This window comes from Halichoerus grypus, chromosome 3 (assembly GCF_964656455.1).
Source record: "Halichoerus grypus chromosome 3, mHalGry1.hap1.1, whole genome shotgun sequence".
Taxonomy (NCBI): Eukaryota; Metazoa; Chordata; class Mammalia; order Carnivora; family Phocidae; genus Halichoerus; species Halichoerus grypus.
The window spans coordinates 171,178,690-171,203,328 of record NC_135714.1 but is presented as its reverse complement, the minus strand read 5'-3'; the positions used below and the strand labels follow the sequence as shown (position 1 = coordinate 171,203,328).

The window sequence follows — 24,639 nt, the reverse complement described above, 5'->3', positions numbered from 1 at the left end:
CTGATCATTTTAGTCTCCTGGCTTAAGACTCTCCAATGTATTCTGGTTGCGCTTAAAATCTAAAACTTCTTAAAATGGCTTTTAAGTAGAGTCTTCCATTCTACATATTGGCTTACACCCATTGTTCCAGTTTCATATCAATAGTGCCCTTTCACATTCAGAGATGCCCCAGTTTGGATGATGAATTACATTCTATCTTCAGATGCTGTTCCCTCTCCTTAGAATCTTCCCTTACCTTTTTACCTAGTTAATGCCTGTGCACCCCTCAGATGCCACTTAGGAATCACTGCTCAGAGAAATATTCCCTCAGTTCCCAAACAGGTCGCCTCTCCTGAATGATCTCTCTCAGCACCATGTCCACTCAACCATAGCATTTATCAGAGTTGCCATTTCAGTTGAGGGCAAGGACTCTGGGTCTGGCTTTGCTCATCACTTACTCTGTGTCTGGAATAAGCACAAAGCAATTATTAATAGATTATATGGATAAATAATCATTGCATTACAAAATAAAAGAAATATCCGAGATTATAAACAATCCACCGATCCAGTTTATTTATGAATTGTAATGTTGGTTACCAGAGAATATTTAAATTGCAGTTAATTAAAATCAGAAAGCAACAAGTGGTCATGTAGTCCAGAGAAGGAAACAATCCATGAACGATTAATGACCCGTCCAAGATCTCTCACCCTTTCTTGAAGTCCAAGTGAAATGCAGACAGGACTAACAGTTATCTGTTTTATTTCTAGGTGACAAGACTTGCATTGAGAAACCTTAAAATCCCTTCCAGGCTCAGATATTCATTGGTTACAATTTAACTTTACTTTTGCCTTGATAGCACTTTTCCCCCCTTTTACTGTTCCCCTTCCTTCTCCTTCTCTCCTTTTTGCATCGTTAGCCATGAAAGCAGAGAACTGCTGTCCAGGACACTATATCAGAATGCAAAAACAAAAACAAAACATAAAAATGAAAAATCTGTATGGAGAAATGGATGGGCAGGAAAAACACATTAAAGACTCTTATTCTTGGTTTCCAGAAAATTTCAAGTCATAAATCCACCTTGAATGTTTCCATCCCCCATTACAACAATGGATACAACGGATAATGAGAAATCAAACAAACTAATTTGTCAATTCTAGGATGTGACATCATGACCATTCATTTCTGGGGTTGCTAATGCCAGCCAGTGACCTTTTAGAATTATGTACAGCTGAAATGTGAAGAGGAAATTTAATTAGAAAAGGTCAACAATCACTCAATGCACCAATAAAACAAGATTTTTTTTCCTTTACAATAAAATCTCAAAAATTAAAAAAAAAAAACACAACATCCTATCTTCTGATATACATTCAGTGCTTATAGCCCAAACTATAATGACTATGTAAATTATATGGAGGATAATATTTGCTGAGTTCTTGAGTATCTGAAGTCATAGACATTCCTTTAAAGGTCAGCTGTAAAACCAAGTTAATAACTCTGAAGAAAAATGTCTTTTTCCCATCAGGAATTCACAATAAAAATAATCTCCTTCTCTACACAATTTTAACTATGCCTGGCAAAAATAGACAAATTATACATGATTACAAGACTACTTGGCTATTCAATGTCACAGATCAAGAGGAACAGTTCCCGTTGCAGCAAGTAATGGCCCTGTACCATATTCACTCACATATGCTTCCATAGAGAGTTTCGATGGGGCTTCAAGAATGACACGCTCAAACAGCCACATTTTTAATATCTATTAAAGTCACTGTGCCATGACTGAACAACGCCACCTGTGAGCAGAAGGGAGGGGAATACAAGCAACTGCACCGTGCACGTGGCTGAGGGGAGTGCGCACTGTCACCCGGAGCCGTTCCAAATATCTAACTCTCTTCCAGCTAGACTAAAATATTGGCGCTGGATAACAGTCAAGGAATGACAAGACATACGTGTTCCTCCAAGCCCCCGATGTGCTAATGCCAACACCATATTTTTCCCTCTTTGTATTAGTTTAGGTTCTTTAAAACAAGAATGTTATTGAACACTGCAATATTTTCTCAGTTCTCTAGTTCCTTGGCAATTACTTACGGCTTCTACAGAAAACATCTCTCTCGGCAGCATTTAGTCCTCAAATACAGACCAATGAATTTCCCCACCAGCTCACTCTCATCAGTCTATTTTGTGTTTTCTCCCTGATCAAATATAGTATCAGAAAGAATGTCACCCTTACCCAGTGCCTTAGGGGAAAGAAGTGACAGTCGTCAGGCACCTACCCCCAGGCCCTGCCCTCCTTACTCCTTATGTTTTCAGGATCACTTTCATTCCTCACGGGAGTCATGGGATATATGGGCTGTTGCCACCATTTTTCAGATGGCAAAACTAAGTGTACGAAAGATCAAGAACTTGACAAAGGTCATCCCACTAGCAGGAATTACAGGCTATATTCAATCTCAGGGCAGTCCCCAGTGTCTGTGCTCATTCCTTTACATGACACAGAATCAGGTGGTTCCATAGCATCTGCCTCTCAGATTTTCAATATGTGTTAAGGCTACCAACCTTCAGTAGGGACCTGAGGAAAAAAAAGTATGTGACTAAGATGACCCAGCGAACATCACCCCAATCCACTGGAGCCCTAAGTTGAAGAATTCCTTGAGCCACTCCCATAAAGAATGTTCTACAGGAATCTAACCCTACCAATGTCACCAATATGTGAAATGGCTGAACCAGAAGTGAAAGCATGTTCTTAAAGAAATGCAATGCATCAAAGGCTGCTGGGTGGAAAAGGCCCAAGAGTCAGATGACCTCTAGTTTTGTGTGCTTCTTTCCTCTCTGAACCTTCTTTATCTCATTTACAAAAATGGCATCGTAATGCTCACATGATAAAACTCTCTGAAAATTATGTAAGACCACATATGCAGAGCTCCCAGTATTGTCTGTGATAGGGTACAGGTGCATGAGACAGGTTTGCTGGATCCAAGTCCAAAAAGGCATTTTACTTCAAATTAGTAGAACTCAGTGCATCATCCCTATTTTTCAAATGTGTTTTCTCAAGGCTTTCTGGTGTTTATCAGGGCACATTCATCATCGTCTCAGCATTACCTGCACCAAATCCAGGTCACACAAAGTTATAAATGTATCTTGTATTCTAATGGCACAACCCTTGGCTGCTTCTAGGGCAAGAAGAAAATATATATATTCCTAAAAGAACACATCAACCTAAACAAAGCCAAACAGTCACAAACCAGAATGTAGTGAAGGAAACAGACTTCTTTTTTCTGCAAGAATAATATTCTGAGCATGAGGAATGCCCAGGGGTTACTAAGGAGAAACAGAATGGGCACATGGGGTCACCTAATGGGAAGACAGCAGGCATGATTTATGACATAGCCTTAAGAGAGTAAAGACTCACTGTGCTGTGTAGGACAAAGGGAAGAAGGGAGGCACGATCCTCTCACACCCCTCCCTGCAGCCGGGGAAGAGATGGAGATAAATGGACCCAGACACATAAGGGCAGACATTTGATTAAAAGTGAGTGGTAAAATTTTTTCAGGAAAGAGTTGGTATTTAAGAGAAAAACAAACTTATGTTTTGTGAGATTCTAAGATATGAACCAAGGAAATCCATCAGGGAAAAAAACTGAGACAGGAAAGTTTGCTTGAGATGCAGACACCTGAAAAGAGGAAACACAGCAGACAGGGAAGAGAGCTGAAGAACCCGGCTGCCACATGCTAGTGAGCCATCAAGCTGTGTCTAGGGGCTCCCACACACCCTTGCTGGCCCCTTGGAAAGGAACATACAGACTGACATCTCAGAGCTGAAGTTAGAGAATTCTGTGGCCCCCAGAATTCTTTTACTCTAACTACCCTCATCCAGTAAGTATGATCCACCTGTCTGCCCTGGAGGCAATGCCAAAATGTCCTCCAGAGAAGAACTTCCTGATTATCAGTTTCCCTTTTTCTTATGGCTGAAATTGGGTGGGAATGTGGAAAGGACATTTACCTCCATTAGCTGCACATCAACTCCTGCATGAACAGTCTTGATTTGTGGTACAAGAGTCAAGCTTCCAGGGCAGATAGGAGAAGACAGGCAACAGTTGGTCAAAGAACAGCTGCTGAGAGGGCAGCTAATAAGTGAACCGGGTAGTTACAGACAGGCGAGATAGAGCCAGAACACGTGGGTCCCCACCAGAAACACCTGCTGTAGAGACCAGCCTGTGCTATGACAGCATGACCTCCCAAATCCTCTCCCTGTCCTTATATTTTTCCTATTTGAAGACGACCCACATGAGACCAAGAACCTGGTGAAGATCCTCATAGAAACAATGTTCATGACTTTCAGATATTCCTGAATGAACCCAATTTAACAAAATCTTTTAACAAGGCACTTTGATAGGGACATAACTAAAATATAATTTCATGGTAATACTCTGTAAGATTTCCCATACAAATGACAGCGTTTTTATTAAAACTATTTTAATCATAATTGTTTTAAAGAAAAAATAGGATAATATCTTATTATGAGAATATGAACAATAATTTATGGAACGTCTCTGTGGGAAGGAGTAAAAAGATGAATAAGTTATGAGAGCCCTGCCCTCATAAAGTCTAAAACTTACCATCTCTGCCTTTTAAACTAAGGAGGAACAGGACAGACCCACTGGAAGTCACTGGATCTAGGTCTTAAGACCACATCTGAGTTATTCCAGCTCTCTAAACAACCCCAGTCCTCCTACTAGAAGCACATTATTTAACCATCAACAACTTCAGCATCTCTCTCTCTCTAGAAGCCCTCCAAAAAACTCCCTGCTGTCTTAATTCAGGATACTAGGGTTCTGATTCTCTCCTCTCCCCTGCCCCTGCCCTTGGTGACTGCCTTGAATTCATCCAGCACCCTGTCCCGACTTTGGACATCATTGTACCTGTACGGAACCTCTAGCCTGTGCTTCTGTGGGATCCAACTCCTGGGATGGTACCCGGCTTGGCCTCATACTCCAATAAAAAAGCAGAAAAACTTCGCTGGAAGAAACTCTTGAGGACAAAAGTCCACCAGACACTTCTCCCTTGCTGTCCCCTACCCCGCAGCTGGAGGCAAATTCACCTCTATGCAACTTTAGTTCTGCTCAGCCAGGACCAGCTTGGACAACATGGAGAAAGTATTTTCCTCACAATCCACCCTGATTCTCAGATCTTCCTGCTGTCTGGCTTGTGCCCTTAAGGGTAAAGACTACCCTGCCTGCAGGAGGGGCAGCAACCACCTAGTGCAAGTTCTGAACTGGAAGTCCCTCAGAAACCTCCTTTTGTTTCACATCCAATACCCAGCTGATCCATTTTTACCAACTTATCCCTCAAATCTATGTATTTCTCATTGTTTGCTGCTGCCATCAGCCTCACCCACGTCCATACTCTCAGTGGCCTCCTAAAAGCCTGATGCTCAACTGTTCACCTCTGTTCCTCTCTCCACTAGTCCCTTCTCCACATCTGACGTCAGTGCCTCTTCCATCTCTGAGCACCAGCCACACTGGCTTTCATTTTCTACCTTAAGTGCACCATGATTTCTTTGACTGCAGGGCCTTTGAACATGCTGCCCCCTCTGCCTGGCCTTCTTCTGCTTCCCCTCACCTCTTTGACTAGTTAATCCTCACTCATCTTTCAGACACAGCTGAAGCATCAGTTGTTCAGGGAAAGCTTCTCTGATCCCAAAGACCTATGACTTCCCCATTCTATGCTTTTCCATTACTTTCCTTTATATATTTGTATGATTTAAAAAAAAAATAGTGGCCATTTCCCCCACTGTCCTATAAACTCTATAAATAGCAACTGTATCTGTTTTCTTCAACATGAAATTCTTAGCAATCAATATAGTACCTGACTCGTAGTAGGAAGTCAATTAATATTTCTTTAAAAAAAGAATAAATAAATGAAGACTACACAGTAACACAGAGCTCCAGTTCTAGTGCCAAACTGTATTGTGTTTGCATCTTGGCTATATCACCCTCAAGGTCTGTGAGTTGAGATAAGATATTTGACCTAAGCTTCAGACTTCAGCCCCTTTTCAAAAAAATTTTTAAAGATTTTTTTAAAATTTTTAAGTAATCTCTATACCCAACTCAGAACCCGGAGATCAAGAGTCGCATGCTCTTCTGACTGAGCCAGCCAGGGGCCCCTTAACCCCTTTTTAAATAGAGGCAATAAAGATTCCTACTTGCATTTGTAAAGTTCAAATGAAATATCTAGCAAGTATTTAGCATAGAGCTTAATGCAAAAAGAGGGCTTAATTAGTGACCTGCTAACAAGGGAATGATCCAAGGATATGTCAACAGTAGAATCAAACACCCACTACACTTTCTCTGTTGTGGAAAAAAAAAAAAAAAATTCATAGCTGTCTTTTGGGGCATCCTTTTCTTCCTCCCCTCTGGATCAGATTTTAGATCGAAGTAATAAGTATGATATATATGATTTTCAGAACCACAGTCCCAAGCTAGAGGCCTAGTCTGGGGCCCAGAGAATCAGATAGCCAAACGCCATGCTGCACATTTGCATTAATGAGGAGTTCTGGATTTTTTCATTTAAATTATTATCTGTGTATCTGTAAAACAAAATTTTGATTCCACTTTTGGGTACACTTTAGAGAGGAAATACTGGTCTTTGCGGGACATACCATTGATTTGTAGTGACAAGAACGAGTATTCTAAATCAGGATTATCTCAAAAAAGCCAGGAGTTCTGGTTTACCCTGAGCTGGCTTTGCTGTATGGATGGCATAAGAAACCAACTGTTCCTGTTGCTTCCACAGTGCTGCAGGCTTCAAGCAAATTCCTTTAACATGACTCCTTCCTACATTTCAAGCTATTTGCATTGAGAGAGCCTAAGCAAAAAGCAACAGTGTCAATTCTCGCTCAGAAGTTTGGAATAGTACTTCCTACTGGTCAAAACCTTCAACCTGCTGGCCACTAAGAAATTAAAACTCGAAAGGAACAAAGACAAGGACAAAGGAACAAAGGAACAAAGACAAGGAACAAAGACAAATGAGAATCTGGAATGACATAAAGGAATCATTCCTGCGAGTAGAGAGACACACAACGAGAGGAGTGACAAACCCCCTCTTTCTTTACCAAAACTGTCCACCTCACACAGCAAACGGGTCCTGTAAAGGGCTGGAGGGGAAACATTTTAGGCTTGTGGGATATCGAGTCTATTGCAGCAACCCCGCTCTGCAGCTGCCCTGTGCATAGAGCGGTAAAGGATTGAGCGTGGCTGTGTTCCAAAAAGACTTTATCTGTGGACATGAAAATTTGAAGTTCGTGTATTTTTCATGCGACAATATATTCTTCTTTTGATTCCCACCCCCCCCCAACACGTAAGCCTGTAAAAAACATTCTTGGTTTGCGGACCTCACAAGAATAGTCAGTGGCCTGCATCTGTCCAGTAGTTGTTTCTGACCCTGTTTTACAATCAGCACAACCTCACACTTACTGGTGTGCTAAGTGCCCTTCAGGTGTTCTACAGGAAGACCGCAGGCCTGCCCCCACCTGGACTAGAGAAGTTGTATATTGCACGGTGGAGACAGAACAGGTGAACCAATAGACAAAAATTAAAAACTCAATGAAAAAACACTCCACACACCCTTTACAGTTTATCTTGCAGCTTCACAAAGAGGAAGCTTTTATTTGAGTCCCTTAACGACTCTGAGAGGTAGGCAGGGCAGCGTTTATAGGCCTTGATTATAACCACAGCAATTAAGGTTTAGAAAGTCCAAAACAAAGTTGTAAAACTAATATATGTAGCCGAGCCAGGGACAAAATCCCTACTTCTAGCTCTAAATGCACAGCTGGAAGCTAAAGCACACAGCTTTCTTTTTTTTTTTTAATTTTATTTTATTATGTTATGTTCGTCACCATACAGTACATCATTAGTGTTTGATGTAATGTTCCATGATTCATTGTTTGCGTATAACACCCAGTGCTCCATGCAGTACGTGCCCTCCTTAATACCCATCACGGGGCCAAAATGCACCTTCTTTGAGAAATGCTCATGAATTGAGCTGCAGACCACTTGAGAAAACCACATTTTGACAAAGTAAATGCTAATATTACACACAGTATACGTTTGGACCTTTCCCCACCATCCCACACTTCACTTTTGTTTCCACTGCTGCACTGAGTGAATTCTGTGTCCCCCACATTCACGTCCACCTTGAACAGGTGACATTTGAAAATAGGGTCTTTGCAAATGAATTAATTACAATGAGGTCACGCCAGATTGTTACAGTGGGCTCTAAATCCAATGACAGTCGTCCCTATGAGAGGAGAGAACATATAGAGACCCACACAAGGGAAGACCGGGTGAAGATAGAAGCAGACTGGCGTGACGCATCTGCGAGCCAAGGAACGTTGAGCGCTGCCAGCAACCACCAGCAGCGAGGAGAGAAGCACAGAACCGATTTTCAATCAGAGCCTCCAGAGGGAGGCCCTGCCTGCACCATGATTCAGATTCGGAGCCTCCAGAACCGTGAGAAAATAAATTTCTGTTGTTTTTACCCACGCAGTTTGTGGTACTTTGTTACAGCAGTCCTGGGAATCTAACAGAGCCGCCCACTGGCATTTTACACTCTAGAAATACCTTTGATTTTTGTTTCCCTGAAGACATTACTCATGTTGACTCCACACTCAGAAGAGCCCTTTGCAGGGCACCTGGGTGGCTCAGTGGGTTAAGCGTCTGCCTTCGGCTCAGGTCATGATCCAGGGTCCTGGGATCGAGCCCTGTGTTGGGCTCCTGCTCAGCGGGAACCTGCTTCTCCCTCTCACTGTCCCTCTGTCTCTCTCCCTGCTTGTGCTATCTCACTCTCTCTCAAATAAGTAAATAAAATCTTTAAAAAGGACATTAGGAGAAGGAAGGGAATAATGAAGGGGGGGGATTCGGAGGGAGAGATGAACCATGAGAGACTATGGACTCTGAGAAACAAACAGGGTTTGGGGGGTGGGGGGGATGGGTTAGCCCGGTGATGGGTATTAAGGAGGGCACGTACTGTGTGGAGCACTGGGTGTTATACGAAAACAATGGATCGTGGATCACCACATCAAAAACCAGTGATGTATTGTATGGTGACTAACATAACATAATAAAATTTAAAAAAAGAAGAAGAAGAAGAAGAAGAGCCCTTTGCCACCCTTATTCGCTGGGCTCACCCACTTGTATCCCTCAAGAATCAGTTCAGTAACACTTTCTCCAGGCAACTTTGTCCAGCCCCATCCTACCCATCCTACCGGAGAGGTTGGGCCCCCCCCGTGTGCCAGACGATGCCCCGGGAGATGTCTACGGTAGCCCCCGTACAGCTATCACACTGTACTAGAGGACATGACTGCACACTGGGCACTGCCCCCCAACTAGACCCTCGTCTCTGTTGAGGAAGGGTCCGTGCACCCCTAGTACTTACTAGACGCTCGCTACCCATCTCAGGAAGTGACATGGCAAGCTAGTTTGCAGCACCAGAGGAATGTTCTTTGGTTTTGTTTCATATTTCCCCAGCCTTGTCTCTGCCACTTACCAGCGGTGTAACCAGAGTCAAGTGACTTAATTTCTCTATTTCAGCTTGCTTTTCTGTAAAGTGGGGATAATGATAGTTCCTACCCTACACGGGAGTGAGGATTAAATGTGTTAATGTATGTAAAGCATTTAGACTTGTAAGTGGGAAGTGTCTGCTGAGCTCCAGCTATTAATACTTTGCCCCAAAACAGCAGTGCTCTCTGGCTCTGGACCCAGCAATGGCTTCAATGCCTAAATATAAGATACAATTTCAAGATAATGTGGGAGAGGCATAGGAATAGAACTTAGGGAAGCAAGGAGGGTCTCAATCTCAGGCCTGACCAGTTTTGGCAAGTCATGGTACTTCTTTGGGCCTTATTTTCACTTTTGTCACAAGATACGGTTAGGTTAGATAGAGTCCTCCAGGCCTGAAACCCAGGATTTTAGGGACCCATGAAAGTGATTCTGGAGATTCTCCAGCTCTGCTGAATGTTCCAGACCTATAGGAAATCATTTAAGTATTTAAAAGTGATGAGCTTGATCACACTAACCAAATGTCAAGTTTCTCAATTTAGAGAAATTAACTCCATGTAAAAACACTATTTACTTAATACTGACTGGTGATTTTTGTTGGTAGTTACTTATCCTTACAGAATAAAAATAAAACTAAATCATCTTTTTATTTAAAAATGTTGTTTCTTAAGTAGATATTTCTTTTTCCCAAAGCAGGTGAGAAGATACTAAAAAGTAACTTGAAAACCTGAGACTTTCAATGGACTAGATGGTCTCTAAAGTCCTTTTTGGCTCTAATGCTCACAAGATTACAGAAAATTTCTCTAAGGCAATCAACTATAACAATTTATTTCACATTTAATTTTACTCTGTCGCCTCAGGAGGAAAATGTCTCACTCTAAAATTTCAGGGGAAAAAAAACATAGAATATCCAGATGAGGGTTCTAAAGAGTAAAGCTTACAAAGGGGGTAATTTAAAAAGCTGGGAATGCCAGGAGAGGAGGAAGAAATGAATTTTATGTTTTTGAGAAACAACAAGAAAGTCAAATGACCTGAAGTAGAAATGACAATAGACCGTGGGAATAATCATAGGCCCTTCCATTCATCTGGATGTAAATCTGGAGTTACTGTGTATTCCCAGAAGGCTAAGAACTGTGGAGGGAGGACGGGCTGCTGTTACTTATCAGCCCCATCAGTTTTAGGAATCAGTGTAGGCCCCAGGTTCATGCATAGTCAGGGCGTGGAAACTCAGCAACAAGTTTTCTCTGTTTTCAGAAGTCACTCACTTTGTTGGCTATTCAGGGCAGAACTGTTCTCAGTCAGGTAAGACTGGGATACAAAGCCGTCACAGCCCCTGGAAGCAGAGCAGTGGGGAGGATGGCCAAGAATGGAGGCAAGTGGAACAGAGTGTTAACATTCTTCAAAGAACACAGGGTATTGGTGGATAGGGGACCAATAATAATAATGCCTGGAGAAGGACCTTTGAAAACTAAGTCCTGAATAAATGAGTTCTCTCATTTGGGCCTTATGATAAAACTGTACATTAGATGTTCTTTTTATCCCCATTTTACAACCCCATGGAAATAAAGACCAAGCAAATGAGAAAAAGAAAGGCTATTTATTCAGAGCTTCCCATAGCCAGGGTGTTAGTCACCATCACGGGCATTTGGAGAAGACTCACAAGCAAGATAAGTGGGAAAGCTTTGTAACAAGATAAAGGGGAGGCCTCAGGTGTGCCCTGATTGGAGGCTGTTCATGTGTGAAAGCTGTAGGCAGGCAAACTAGAAGTACACATCCCTATGTGATTGGTTAGGGGTACATATTTGGCTTTCTCTGGTTGGTTCCAAGTTGGAAGCAGAGACAAAAATTAGGAAAGCTATCAGGTATTAATCAAGTCCAGACTATTTGGGGCCTATTGTTTCAGGGGTTATTGTTTGGCTTCCTGGATTGTTACTAGAGATAGTGGTCTGACTTCCTATAAGTTTAACTTAGGCAGGCTTCCTGGGCTGGTTACTACACATTAATGGGTTGGTTTCCAAGGCTGGTTGCTATAGGTTGTGGGTCGAAGTTCTATTTTTATTCATTTATTTTTAATTTATTTTTAGTTAAAGTATAGTTGAAACCCAATGTTATCTTAGTTTCAAGTGTATCAAAGTTTTCTCTCTCTCTCTCTCTCTCTATATATATATATATGGTTGGCCATTGTCTATTTGTATATTGTTTTCCAATCCTTAGGTATGGGTCTGTACAAAAGAATGTTGGCCAAATAATTACCAACATTAACTTTCACAGCCCTAGTGAGGGACTGGGGTGGCTTCCATGCTGTATCTGGTACGTCAAAATGCCTAAGCAAATGATGTATTCACCTATGAAATGTACACACACCTTAATAAAAGCAACAACCATCTCTTTCAAAAAGTAAGTTCATTATGGGGGCGCCTGGGTGGCTCAGTCAGTTAAGTGTCCAACTCTTGATTTCAGCTCAAGTCATGATCTCAGAGTCATGAGATCGAGCCCTGTGTCGGGCTCTGCACTCAACAGAGTCTGCTTGAGATTGTCTCTCTCCCTCTCTAAATAAATAAACAAAACCTTTAAAAAAATTTTTAAAGTAAGTTCATTATCTTTTCCTGCTTACTGATTTATCCTTATACTATGATTATAGAAAGCTATAGAAAATGATTTAATAAATAAATTTCAAGGATACACAGATTCCAGGATACACCAGAAGCAAAAGTTCTCAAAGGGCTCTTTGGTAAAGAATCTTTGCAAATACTTCTTGCTCTAAAAATCCAAACATCTTCTCCTCCATAAACTGTCCCCAGTGCTACTGTCAGAACTGGAGCCTGAGTGGGGTAAATCATGGGTCTGACCAGAATGGCCAAGACCATGTCCTCGAGTCACACCAGTGTGAGTCTCAGTGCCCCTTTCTGTCTGCCCAGCAAGCCCTCCCTAGGAGTTCTGACATAAATAAGTATAATACTCATGATTAGAGCTTGAGTAGATTGAAAATAATCTGTGTTCAAAGAGCTAATTGTCAACTGTCTATGAACCCTATTGTTTTTGACTGTTACGATAAGACATGAAATGGCTACTGAATGAAGGGACACAGGCATCATTGCTGGATGATTTCAGGAACTAATTCTCTTCTCTCTTCTAATAGAAACCTAATGGAAAGCAGGACTCTGCTATAGCTACAGGATTCTGAAGTTACATAAAAGCTGGCTCAGGCCAACTCTCCTGGGGCTTAGTAAGTTCTTTTGATAGGAATGCAACCAAGAATGCACCTGTCTGCTCCCTCACTCCCACCTCCACCAACTGGTACAATCCATTCAAGCCCAAAGACCCCCAGCTCAAATGCCAACTCTCAGTAACACCATCCCTGAGTGACTCGTCCTGGCATGGGTCAACTTGCCCTTTGTCTCCATGGGGCTTTGTGCAGAATGTTAAATAAACACCTATACCGTGGGATTATAGCTATTTTTTTATACAATATTTATGTCCCTCACTCGACTCTGAGTTTCTTTAAGGCAAGTCTGTGCCTTATTGATCTTTCCTCAGTATTTGGCATGTAACAGTGCACAGGGTTTTTGATCAGTGCTCCTCTCCCTGTCTTTTCTAATTCTGAAATTATGTTGGCTTTATAACTGTGGGCAAGTCACTTAATCTATCTGAATCTTCACCCCACATAATTCTCAGGAGCATGTGGAAGTGTTTTTAACGAAAGTACTACTTTGCATTTGCAGTCACTGGCTATATTTCCGAGGATTTCAAATGCCTTCTCTTTCATAGTATCTGCTTCTGCTTTTCCTTCACAAAACCCAGTAAGGAAAGTGTGATTATGATAGCCTCATTGAGGAAACAGGTTCAGAGAGATCAATTATTTGCCAAAGGTCATAAGACTAAGAGATGACAGAACTAGTCTCAGTCCCACTTCTTAGCGGCTTGAAAAGGTTTCGTGACATCTTTTGCCTCTAATATGCTCTTAATGCTGCCTCACCACGGCAGTCAAGACAACTCCACAGTGTTCCAGATTAGTCTGTGTATGAACAGCTCATTTTGTGATGTAAGAGTTGTGCTTGGAATTCATTAATACCAGCCCTGATGCTCACTACCTGTGATCATAAGCAGTTCTCTTGTTCTCTCTTTTTCTCCTGTGAAGAATACACAAGCACAATTCTTGTCAAGTTTCTTCAATGATCATGTATTAATTTTTAATAAGAAAAGAAGACCGGCATCTATCCGGCATCAGAAGGAGAAAGGGATCACAAGCACAAGCGAGAGCATAGGGTATAAATCCTATGCCTGCAGCCTCCTCAGAACTCAAAGGACAAGTGATTTCTGTTTAATCTGCAGTGTTTATTGCAGAGGACCTCCGCAATGGATGGATATGAATATTCCACTCATTAGGAAAAGAAACCCCTGGTGGGAGGAAGGAATATTTATCAGTCCCTGCCTTGGCCTGGCTGAAGTAAACCCTTTGCTTTGACTTTACATCCTCAAAGCAACTTCCTCATTGTCATTTTCTTCCCAAGTGAATGTTCCCTCAGGGAGAGGAGCACTGATCAAAAACCCTGAGTATTTTTATTTGCAAGATGTGCACAGTCTTTATTATAAATGAATAAACTGGCATTCAGTTTTATACACCAAAGGAAAAATAAAATATGTAAACAGCAAAGTATCTGATATTCCTGACACGGTTTCTCCTTCGGCCGTCTTTCCTACTCTTTTTCTTCTGATGGCTCCTACCTCCCCTCACCCAGTTGCTCTCTGTCCCCTCTGTACATTCTTTCTCTGCTCTGCTCTGGCACAGAATCATCATGCAGTCCCCCAACACCACACTGGCACGTTTAGGCAGGAAAAAGGAAAAAGACTTGCTTACATGTAATATTTTCTGTAGTATTTAATGAGAACTATTTCTACTCCCTTAGCATTCCTGCTAAGGTGGACAAGACTTTACTTCTTAGGCCTACAAAATTCTTAGCAAACTGAACAGGTCATCTAAGGTTATCAAATGGTGCCAGATACTCACATTTTCTGACCGGAGCCTCTTGGCAGGACACCCACCATCCCTGGGGTGAAGCATGTAATACAGTCGGACTTTGCTTGCATGTTTTCGACTCTGGGAAGGAAAAGCAGAAGCAGATACTATGAAAGAGAAGGCATTTGAAATCCTCAGAAATATAGCCAGTGACTGCAAATGCAAAGTAGTACTTTCGTTAAAAACACTTCCACATGCTCCTGAGAATTATGTGGGGTGAAGATTCAGATAGATTAAGTGACTTGCCCACAGTTATAAAGCCAACATAATTTCAGAATTAGAAAAGACAGGGAAAGAAGAAAGGTAAAAGCATTGGGATGTTTAAGCCTGGAATGAATAATATATTTAATTGTCCTCAAAATAAGAACAGGTCAGAGAGAGAATAATACAAGGGTCGGCTGTGATGGAAGGCTAGGTGCCCTGCCTTGTCTCGTACTCCCACTGCCTTGCCCTAAGGAGCTGGGGACAGACAATGCCCCCTGGGAGTTGGCATACATAGCATCTCCAACAGAAGTCTCTTCGTCTGGTTCTCCCATGTTGGAGCCTCATTATAGGCTATCAAAAGAGATTTTCCAGAGTCAGATATCATGAGCAAACAAAAGATATCAAATGCAAGTTTGAGGACTGCTTAGAGCCCAAACTTCATGCAAGCAGGCAGAGCAGTTAAACAATAAACCCCCCCTGCCCATAGGATCAGCAGGACTCTGGGTTTCTGCCTGTATTGAAGGGTCCGTGCCCAGCGTGGAGAAATTGATCGCATCCTAGTTCCATCTTTCCTCTATTCCTTTGCTCAACTGAGAGCCCACCTGAACTTCCCTCCCCTTTAAAGAACACTGCAGTTCTAACTTCTAAGTTGCTACCTGAAGATGGCTGAGTGAAAAGAGCTCAAACAGTCACAAGTTCAGAACCCAAGCGCAGCTCCGCTGCTCTCTGGCTGGGTGATACTGAGCAAGTCAGTCTAATTCATTTATAGCTAAAATGAGTCTCATTTTCTCTGTGTACAAAATGAACATAATATTTATTAGGGTTGCCGTGAGAATCAAATGAGGCAGTGCATATGAAAAATTGCAATCCACATAACGCTTAACGTGTCTCACCAGCGAGGGCACCAATCCTGAACTCTGAATCTACAGTGCTAGGATGTGAATTCACCTTGAATCCATCATTACCTAATTCTGATCCCCGAACCCCTTCCTTTGCTCAGGGCTTATTTCCTTCTTCTCCTGGCTTTGGTTCCACTTTGCCTTTATTTACAGTTGGGGACCAGCCAATCTCCTGTGTGATGGCTTGCCTTCATGGATTAGCCACAAAGGCAAAGTGATTTTCAGAGAAAACACAGCAAATTGCAACTTGTTTACAGGATATGATGTAAATCCCTCTGCCTGGTTTTCCTTCTTTATCACTTTTTTCATTCCTTTATTGTGCTTCTAAAAAACATGCTTCTAAACAGTCCTTGAACACTTTCAAGGCCTTTAAATGGGTTTAAAAGTGCTAATGGGACATCAAAGATATTACTGATGTAAAAGTACTGAAGTGTGATTTTGAAATATATTTGTAGCCATTTCTAGGTTGCATTGTAAGTTGTAATCAAGGGTTACCTGGAGTCCTGTTTGCCTGCGAGACTGGTAGGATGTGAAATAGAGACCTATGTGGACTTGTGCCAGATCATTTCAACAGCACGGTTCAGCTTCTGCATGCTTTTGAGAATGATGCAGTGCAGACTAGTATAGGTTTTTTGGCAAAGAAATATGTTGATTACTAAAATCTGTACACATTTTCTAGTTTTGTTGGTTTTTTGGAAGCAAGGGGTAGTGGAAAAGTTAAGATACAGCTACAGTCAAAAAAAAAGAAAAAAGAACATTTAAAAACCTACAGGATGCTGACTATGGCCGCAGAGACTGGACTGGGGAAAAGCACAATAGACAGGTAATTAGTGAAAAGACAAAGCGATACCAGTGCGAACTCAAATGTGGCTGAAGTTGGCTTTCAATGTTGTGTTTGTTACGGTAGAAGAATGGATCACAGTACCTAACAACATCAATCTGCTCAAAGTCATGGCAAAATTGGAAATCTCATAATGTGGCCTGTTTTGTGGTAGGATTTCTTCTCTTTGCTAAAATATTACATTTCTTTCAAAAAGACTCTTTCCAGCAAAGGCAGAGTTCACTGGGTTATTTAATTGCAGTTGGATAAAACTAGTAAGAAACCATTAGCTGAAAAGAAAAGGGAAGTATATGGTAAGCTCTGCTGTGAAGCTATTAGTGATGAGAGATGCTGGGATCGGTGCCTTATTAGTGATTTACCCTCCAGGTTCTGCCTTTGCCCCTGTGTATGGGTGAAGAAAAACAGAGTTTTGGAAAATCCCACCTCCTTCTGGAACGATGGTGGAGGCATTCTAGTTCATCATTTAGCTGCTTCCCTAGTGCCTCTGTCTTCCTGCTGCTTTTCCCAGGCTGCCAGAGCTGGACCCAATGCCTTCCCCGCCCACAAGCCCACCCTGACTTAGGGCAGGATGTAAAAACCCAGAAGACAGTCCACTTCTCAGTGACATGAGTGTGGAGTCACACCTATCCAGTTAGACTGATTGAAACCCAAAGCCACTTCCAAATGATGTCAGTTGACAAGGACAAAGAGGTTGCTAGGAGATTGCTCCCAGGTGCCCTACAACTCACCCGCCTCGGCTCGCCCTGGGGCCTTCAACATCTGGGTGCAGCTCGTCTAGTGAGTCCTCTCCTTTCTTCCTGGCATTCTCACCTCTCCCTCAAGGCGGGACACACTGAGTCACCCACAGCATCTTCCTCCAACGGGCTCCTCTCAACCCCTTACCTACAAGAAATTGCTTGAAATTTGGCATGGTAACCTCACTCCTTCCAATTTATTCTAGAAACAAACAAACAAAAAACAAAAACCTTCCCACAAAAAGTTAAACTTAGATTTGAGCAAACATGCTCATTGCAGCATGACCTAACTAGGAACAGCAAATCGGGGAGGCAGTTACATGTTGGACAAGAGGCTGGTTAAAGCAGCCACTGGATGCCCTTATGTTCAGTTGGAAATTGAAAAAGTGCTTTCTATATAATGCGTGTTGAATGAAAAATGCTAAAACAAAAGTTGCTTGTATACTGCGATTAAGATTATATAAATATTTGTAAGTGTATCAATAAGAAGTGGAAAGGAAAAAGAAAAACAAGCATGTTTTATTAAGGTAGGGAAAGAATGGATGATTTTCATTCTTTATTTCTACAACAAATTTTCCCTTACCATAAAAGTAACAACTTCACAATGCTCAAGACATTGTAATTCCTCAATAAGTCTACTCTCTACTCACAACAATTGTGATTAGTAAAAACCACACTGATCTGGAATGCTCTTATACTCATATGTTCATATACTGATATAATTGACCACATTTCCATCTACCCTTGTTAATGTCTTATCAACATTCAAAATGCATTATGTTTTTTTCACTGCAATACTTGGTGATTAGATAAGCCTACTTAAGCCTACACATTACTAAGGTTAGTAGGTTACTACTAACCTACACATTACTTTAACTTTTAAAACTTTATTTTGGTACATACAAATGCCATGGTAAATATGTGTCCTCTTCACAATGTGGTCATTCCACTTCCTGTATATAAATGAAGATTATAGGCACAGTGGATAAATGCCATCCAGACAACCAAACTGGAAGGAAAGCCACTTCTGAAATGCATTTATGTCATCCAAATAAATATGAACAACAAAAACAAATCCTTAGGATTTTTTCAAAGATTTATCAATACCTAAAATATGCACTTGCTTTTAAGAGTTTAAAAAGACAAATTGCCAACTGAAAGGAAATGTAAGGAGAAAAAGTACCTTTCATGTTAAATGTATATATTACAGAGTTTCAGGAAAGAAAAGGGCCATTTCTTTAAGGGAAAAGCCATGAAAAAGAAATTACAATCTCTCGTTTGCACCGAAAGTCAGTCCCTGGCTCACACATTAATATTTGCATTTTAAGCAAAAGTCATTACTTTCATTCAAACCACATCAACTTTAAGCTTCCCAGATAGGCCAGAAATTACCAACTCTTCCATTTTAATTAAAGCCTTTGCCCCTGATGCTGGGCATTGTGCGGGGGGCAGACCTATCTGCAGATTAGTTTCTTTGGCTGAAACAATCTCCTGGCACTCAAAGAAATCGTCTAAAGAGGAAATTCAGGCCAGCCTTCTCTTTGGGGGGATAAAGAACAAGACAAACCTCTATTTCAGATGTATTGTGTGAAAGAAGGGGGTGGACCACATCGAAATAGAATGGCTTTGTGCTTCACCTAAATAGCCATCTTCCATTATCACATACCCTTTAAAAATTCACAACTCAAATTTGCTTCCAGCAAGGCTACTGGTTTCTGGTCTCATAAAATGTGAAGATAACAAAGTAACTTAGTATTTGCATAATGCTCCAAACAGCGTTCAAACCCCTTTGACATTTACCATCTCATTTTATCCTCAAGTCACAGTTGTGAGGCTGGCAGGAGAGGTGTTATTTCAAATCAGCTTTAAGATCCATTCCTGATTTCCTAATTAAGTAAGTGTTCACCATTTTATTTCATCTTAGGTATCTAACTATACCTCTTCCAGAAACTAGCTTAAATAAGCCAAAGACTATAAAAAAAGGGAAAACCTGAAACAGACTGATAATTACAGAAGAGTGATTCTCACATGCCACCAATTTTGAGCTGTTTCTACTCATTCTAGGGTAAAGAAGAGCTGATTAAGGGAAGGACAACAAATACCAAGGGTCTAACTCCCCAGCTACCTGAGAATGATTGGCATATGTGAGATGGGGGCTCCACCTCTTGGGAAGAAGAAGGCACCTTGGCACAACCCCACTTAACACTCCCAGGTTGAGGGCCTAAGGGCTGAGCCCTGGAAAAGCTGGAGCACAACTTCACTAGGAAGTCGAGGTGAAGTGCAGATAAAACAAAGAAAACCACAAGTGTTGGAGATCCCCTCTGATGACTGGGACTCTTTCCCAGAGTGATGCATCTCTCCTTATTATCACAGGAAGGAGGCTGGATATAGAAACTCCCTTTACTTGGGGTGGAAGATGGGCTCAGAAGAGAAACAGCCCCAATGAGGAAAAAATAAATGTCCTCTGCTGGAACTATCCAAGGACCCAGGTTCCAGGCCTCCTACATAGGCTCTGAAGTGGTCCTACAAATGGATCAGATGAGAATATCCTGCAAGCTTTCAGGTATACCATGAAAGGATCAAAGGCCAAACCTCACACACTAGGGACAAGTAGCAGGCCTTCATACCCTCTGTTCAGCCAAGAATCAATGGCACCTAGGAAAAACTTCTGGACTAGAAAAGAAGACTCTGGAAAACGCTCAAGGAAAAGGCATAAAGCAATTATTTGCAAAATATTTCCTACAATAAGTAGAAGTACATTTTAAATGGCACAGGCTTCATTCATTTAATTCAAGAAAATACGGACTGAGGGTAAAAGCTAAAAGATGAGATAAGACAGCTGATTGAAATAAAGATGTACTTCCTGAGTTAATAAAGAAAGGACAGGGAAGAAAAGGGCCATTTTTTAAGGGAAAAAGTCATTGAGCGTCTGCCTTCAGCTCAGGTCATGATCCCAGGGTCCTGGGATCGAGCCCCGAATCGGGCTCTCCGCTCGGCAGGAAGCCTGCTTCTCCCTCTGCCACTCCCCCTGCTTGTGTTCCCTCTCTCGCTGTCTCTCTCTGTCAAATAAATAAATAAAATCTTGAGAGAAAGGAAGGAAGGAATGAAGGAAGGAAGGAAGGAAGGAAATTAAAAATATCATGGTTTCATTTTGAAGGTCTTTCACATCAGTACAAGAGCAGAATCAACACTGCAGATCAGTGTGGAAGTCAACATAGAGACACTTCCTAGAAAGCAGAGAGATAGGATAAAGAAGTGGGAAAAATGATACTGGAGAAATTATTACATGTGAAAGATCAAAACAAATGGAAAAATAGAATAAAAAGTCCCAAAATAGACCCAATAATTTGGAACCAAAAAGAAAACTGTATATATAGCTAGATATAGATATAGATGATATAGATATAGATATATCTAACTTTGTCATTGGAAAGTTTTCTAAATAATAAAGCAAAAGAAGGACTGATAGATATAGCTTTAAAAAATAGGTATTTTTAATCTGAAATACAGAAATACATGTAAGAGGCAAACCATAAAGTAGGAAAAATATTTGCAATATGTAAAATAAAATGGTTTAATACCAAAGATACAGTACTCTAACAAATGTATTAAAAAATATTAAAACAGGCAAAAGATATAAACAGGAATTGCAGAAAAGCAAATAGCTAAATGACATATAACAACTTCATCCAAATTCTACCTTATAATTTTTAAACTAAAAAATATTTTTTTGTCACTAAATGAACAAATTTACAAAATAAACATACCTATATTGGTGAAGATACAGGAAAATGAAAATTCTTGCACATAGTTCCTAGGCATGTAAATTGATATAAGCTTCCAGGATGGAAATTTCGCTATATATATTCAAAACAGAAAAAAATTGTTCAATCCAACAATTCTACTTCTATGAATTGATTTTAAGGAAGCAGAAACATGTATTGTCATTTATTTATAATAGTGAAATTGAGAAAATAAATTAAGTATCCTAAGTGAAAGGGATAAATAGTATATCTATATGATAGATTACTAAAACTGTCATCAAGTATATTAATAGTATCAATGACATTTTAAAAATCTATGAAATAATATCAAGAAAAAAGTCACTTCCAAACAAGAATATAAATGATGCCAATTTTTTTAAACAAAAAACAAATATATATATATATATGTAGTATATGTGCACATAGACATAGAAAAAGTCTAGGGAGAAACATACCAAAGGGTTAACATTGCTTATCATGGATCACAGGTGATTTCAATTTTTCTTATGTATGTTTTAAAATTTTTTTTCTGTTACCATACAACACTATCAAAATACCATTGACTATATTCCCTATGCTATACCTTTTACCTACATGACTTATTCATCCTATATCTGGAAGCTTGTAACTCCCACTCCCCTTCACCCATTTTGCCCATCACAGTCCCCTTCCGCTTTGGCAACCACCAGTTTCTTCTCTGTATTTATGGGTCTATTTCTGCTTTTTTTGTTTGTTAATTTGTTTTGTTTTTACATTCCACGTAGAAATGAAATCATACGGTATTTGTTTTTCTCTGACTTATTTCACTTAGTATTATATCCTCTAGCTCCATCCATACCGTTGCAAATGGCAAGAAATCATTCTTTTTTATGGCTGAGTAATATTCCATTACACACACACACACACACACATACACACAAACACACACACACACACCACATCTTCCTTTTTTATTCACATATAATTAACATACAAGGTTATATTAGTTTCAGGTGTACAATATAATCTCAGTACTCACCAAGATAAGTGTAATCCTAATCCTCTTTATCTATTTATCTATTATACTGTGTGTATGTGTGTGTGTGTGTGTGTGTATATATATATATATATATATGCCACATCTTCTTTATCCATTCATCTATTGATGGACACTTGGGTTGCTTCCCTATCTTGACTACCGTAAAAAGTACTGTAATAAATAGGGGTGCAGGTAACTTTTCAAATTAGTGTTTTCATTTTGTTTGGGTAAATACCCAGTAGTGGAATTACTGCATCATATGGTAAATCTATTTTTAATTTTTTGAGGAACCTCTATGCTATTTTCTACAATGACTATACCAATCTGAATTCCCACCAACAGTGCATGATGGTTCCTTTTTTTCCACATCCTCGCCAACATTTATTATTTCTTGTCTTTTTTATTCCAGTCATTCTGACAGGCATAAAATGATACCTCACTGTGGTTTTAATTTGCATTTCTCTGATGATTAGTGATTTTGAGCATTTTTTCATTTGTTTGCCATCTCTATGTTTTCTTTGGGAAAATGTCTATTCATGGCTTCTTCCCATTTTTTAATTGGATTATTTGGGGTTTTTGGTGTTGACTTGTAGAACTTCTTCGTATATTTTGGATATTAACCCCTTATTGGGTATATCATTTGCAAATATCTTTTTCCATTCAGTAGGTTGCCTTTTTGTCTTGTTGATGGTTTCCTTTGCTGTGCAAAAGCTTTCTGTTTTGGTGTAGTCCAAATAGTTTAATTTTGCTTTTGTTTCCCTTGCCAGAGGAGACATATCTAGAAAAATGTTTCTACGGCTGATGTCAAAGAAATTATCACCTATGTTTTCTTCTAGGAGTTTTATGGTTTCAGGTCTCACATTTAGGTCTTTAACCCATTTTGAGTTTATTGTGTATGGTGTAAGAAAGTGGTCCAGTTTCATTCTTTTACATGTAGCTGTCCAGTTTTCCAACACCATTTGTGGAAGAGACTGTCTTTTTCCCATTGCATATTCTTCCCTCCTTTATCATAAATAAATTGACCATAAACACATGGGTTTATTTCTGGACTCTCTATTCTGTTCTATTGATCTATTTGATCTATATGTCTATTTTTGTGCCAGTACCATATTGTTTTGATTACTATAGCTTTGTAGTATATCTTGACACATGGGGTTGTGACAACTCCAGTTTTGCTCTTCTTTTTCAATATTGCTCTATTTAGGGTCTTTTGTAGTTTCATACAAATTTTAGGATTATTTGTTCTAGTTCTATGAAAAATGTTGCTGGTATTTTGATAGGGATTGCATTAAATCTGTAGATTGCTTTGGGTGGTGTGGACATTTTAACAATATCAGTTCTTTGAATCCATGAGCATGGAATTTCTTTCCATTTGTTTGTGTCATCTTCAATTTGTTTCATCCATGTTTTATAGTTTTTGGAATACAGGTCATTCACCTTCTTGATTAAGTTTATTCCTAGGTATTTTATTCTTTGTGGTGCTATTGTAAATGGGATTGTTTTCTTAAATTCTCTTTCAGCAACTTCATTATCAGTGTATAGAAATGCAACAGATTTCTGTATATTAATTTTGTACCTTATGACTTTACCAAATTCGTTCATCAGTTCTAGTAATTTTTTGGCAGAGTCTTTATGGTTTTCTGCATATAATATGTCATCTGCAAATAATGAAAGTTTTACTTCTTTCTTACTAATTTGGATGCCTTTTATTTCTTTCTCTTGTCCAATTGCTGTGGGTAGGACTTCCAGTACCATGTTAAATGAAAGTGATGAGAGTGGTCATCCTTGTCTCATTCCTAATCTTAGAGAAAAAGCTCTGTTTTTCACCACTAAGGATGATGTTAGCTGTGGGTTTTCATATATGGCCTTTACTATGTTGAAGTACGTTCCTTCTAACCCTACTCTATTGAGAGTTTTTATCATGAATGGATATTGTACTTTGTCAGATGCTTTTTCTGTATCTATTGAGATGATCATATGGTTTTTATCCTTTTTCTTGTTAATGTGATGTTACATACTGATTGATTTGTGAATATGGAACTACCCTCACATCCCTGGGATAAGTTTCACTTGATCACAGTGAATGATTTTTTTTAACATATTGTTGGATTAGGTTTGCTAATATTTTATTGAGGATTTTTGCATCTATGTTCATCAGGAATATTGGCCTATAGTTTTCCTTTTGTGTAGTACCTTTATCTGGTTTTGGTATCAGGGTAATGCTGGCTTCATAGAATGAATTTGGAAACTATCTTTCCTCCTCTATTTTTTGGAATAGTTTGAGAAAAAATAGATATTAACTCTTCTTTAAATGTTTGGTAGAATTCACCTGTGAAGCCATCTGGTCCTGGACTTTCGTTTGTTGGCAGTTTTTTATTACTGATTCAATTTCATTGCTGGTGATTCACCTGTTCAACTTTGTTTATTTCTTCCTGATTCAGTTCTGGAAAGTTCTATGTTTCTAGGAATTCATCCATTTCTTCTAGGTTGCCCAGTTTGTAGGCATGTAGTTTTTCATTATATTCTCTTATAATCCTTTTTATTTGTGTGGTGTCAGTTGCTATCTCTCCTCCTTCATTTCTGATTTTATTTATTTGTGCTTTCTCTCTTCTTTTTTTGATGAGTCTGG

The 24,639-nt window shown here is 39.9% G+C and overlaps 1 protein-coding gene across 5 annotated transcripts in view; it reads right to left on the bottom strand.

Annotated features, from left to right (window-relative positions):
- Nucleotides 1-24,639, bottom strand: part of ZMAT4 (zinc finger matrin-type 4) — a 354,366-nt gene that overhangs the window by 220,536 nt on the left and 109,191 nt on the right. For 4 of the 5 annotated variants that reach the window (XM_036096263.2, XM_036096264.2, XM_078069585.1 and 1 more), the window contains exon 3: nt 14,542-14,631. The exons of the other annotated variant lie outside the window; for it this stretch is intronic. In XM_036096263.2, the coding sequence (XP_035952156.1) occupies nt 14,542-14,631 (90 nt within the window). The remainder of the gene's footprint in view (nt 1-14,541; nt 14,632-24,639) is intronic. 5 annotated transcript variants of the gene reach the window in all.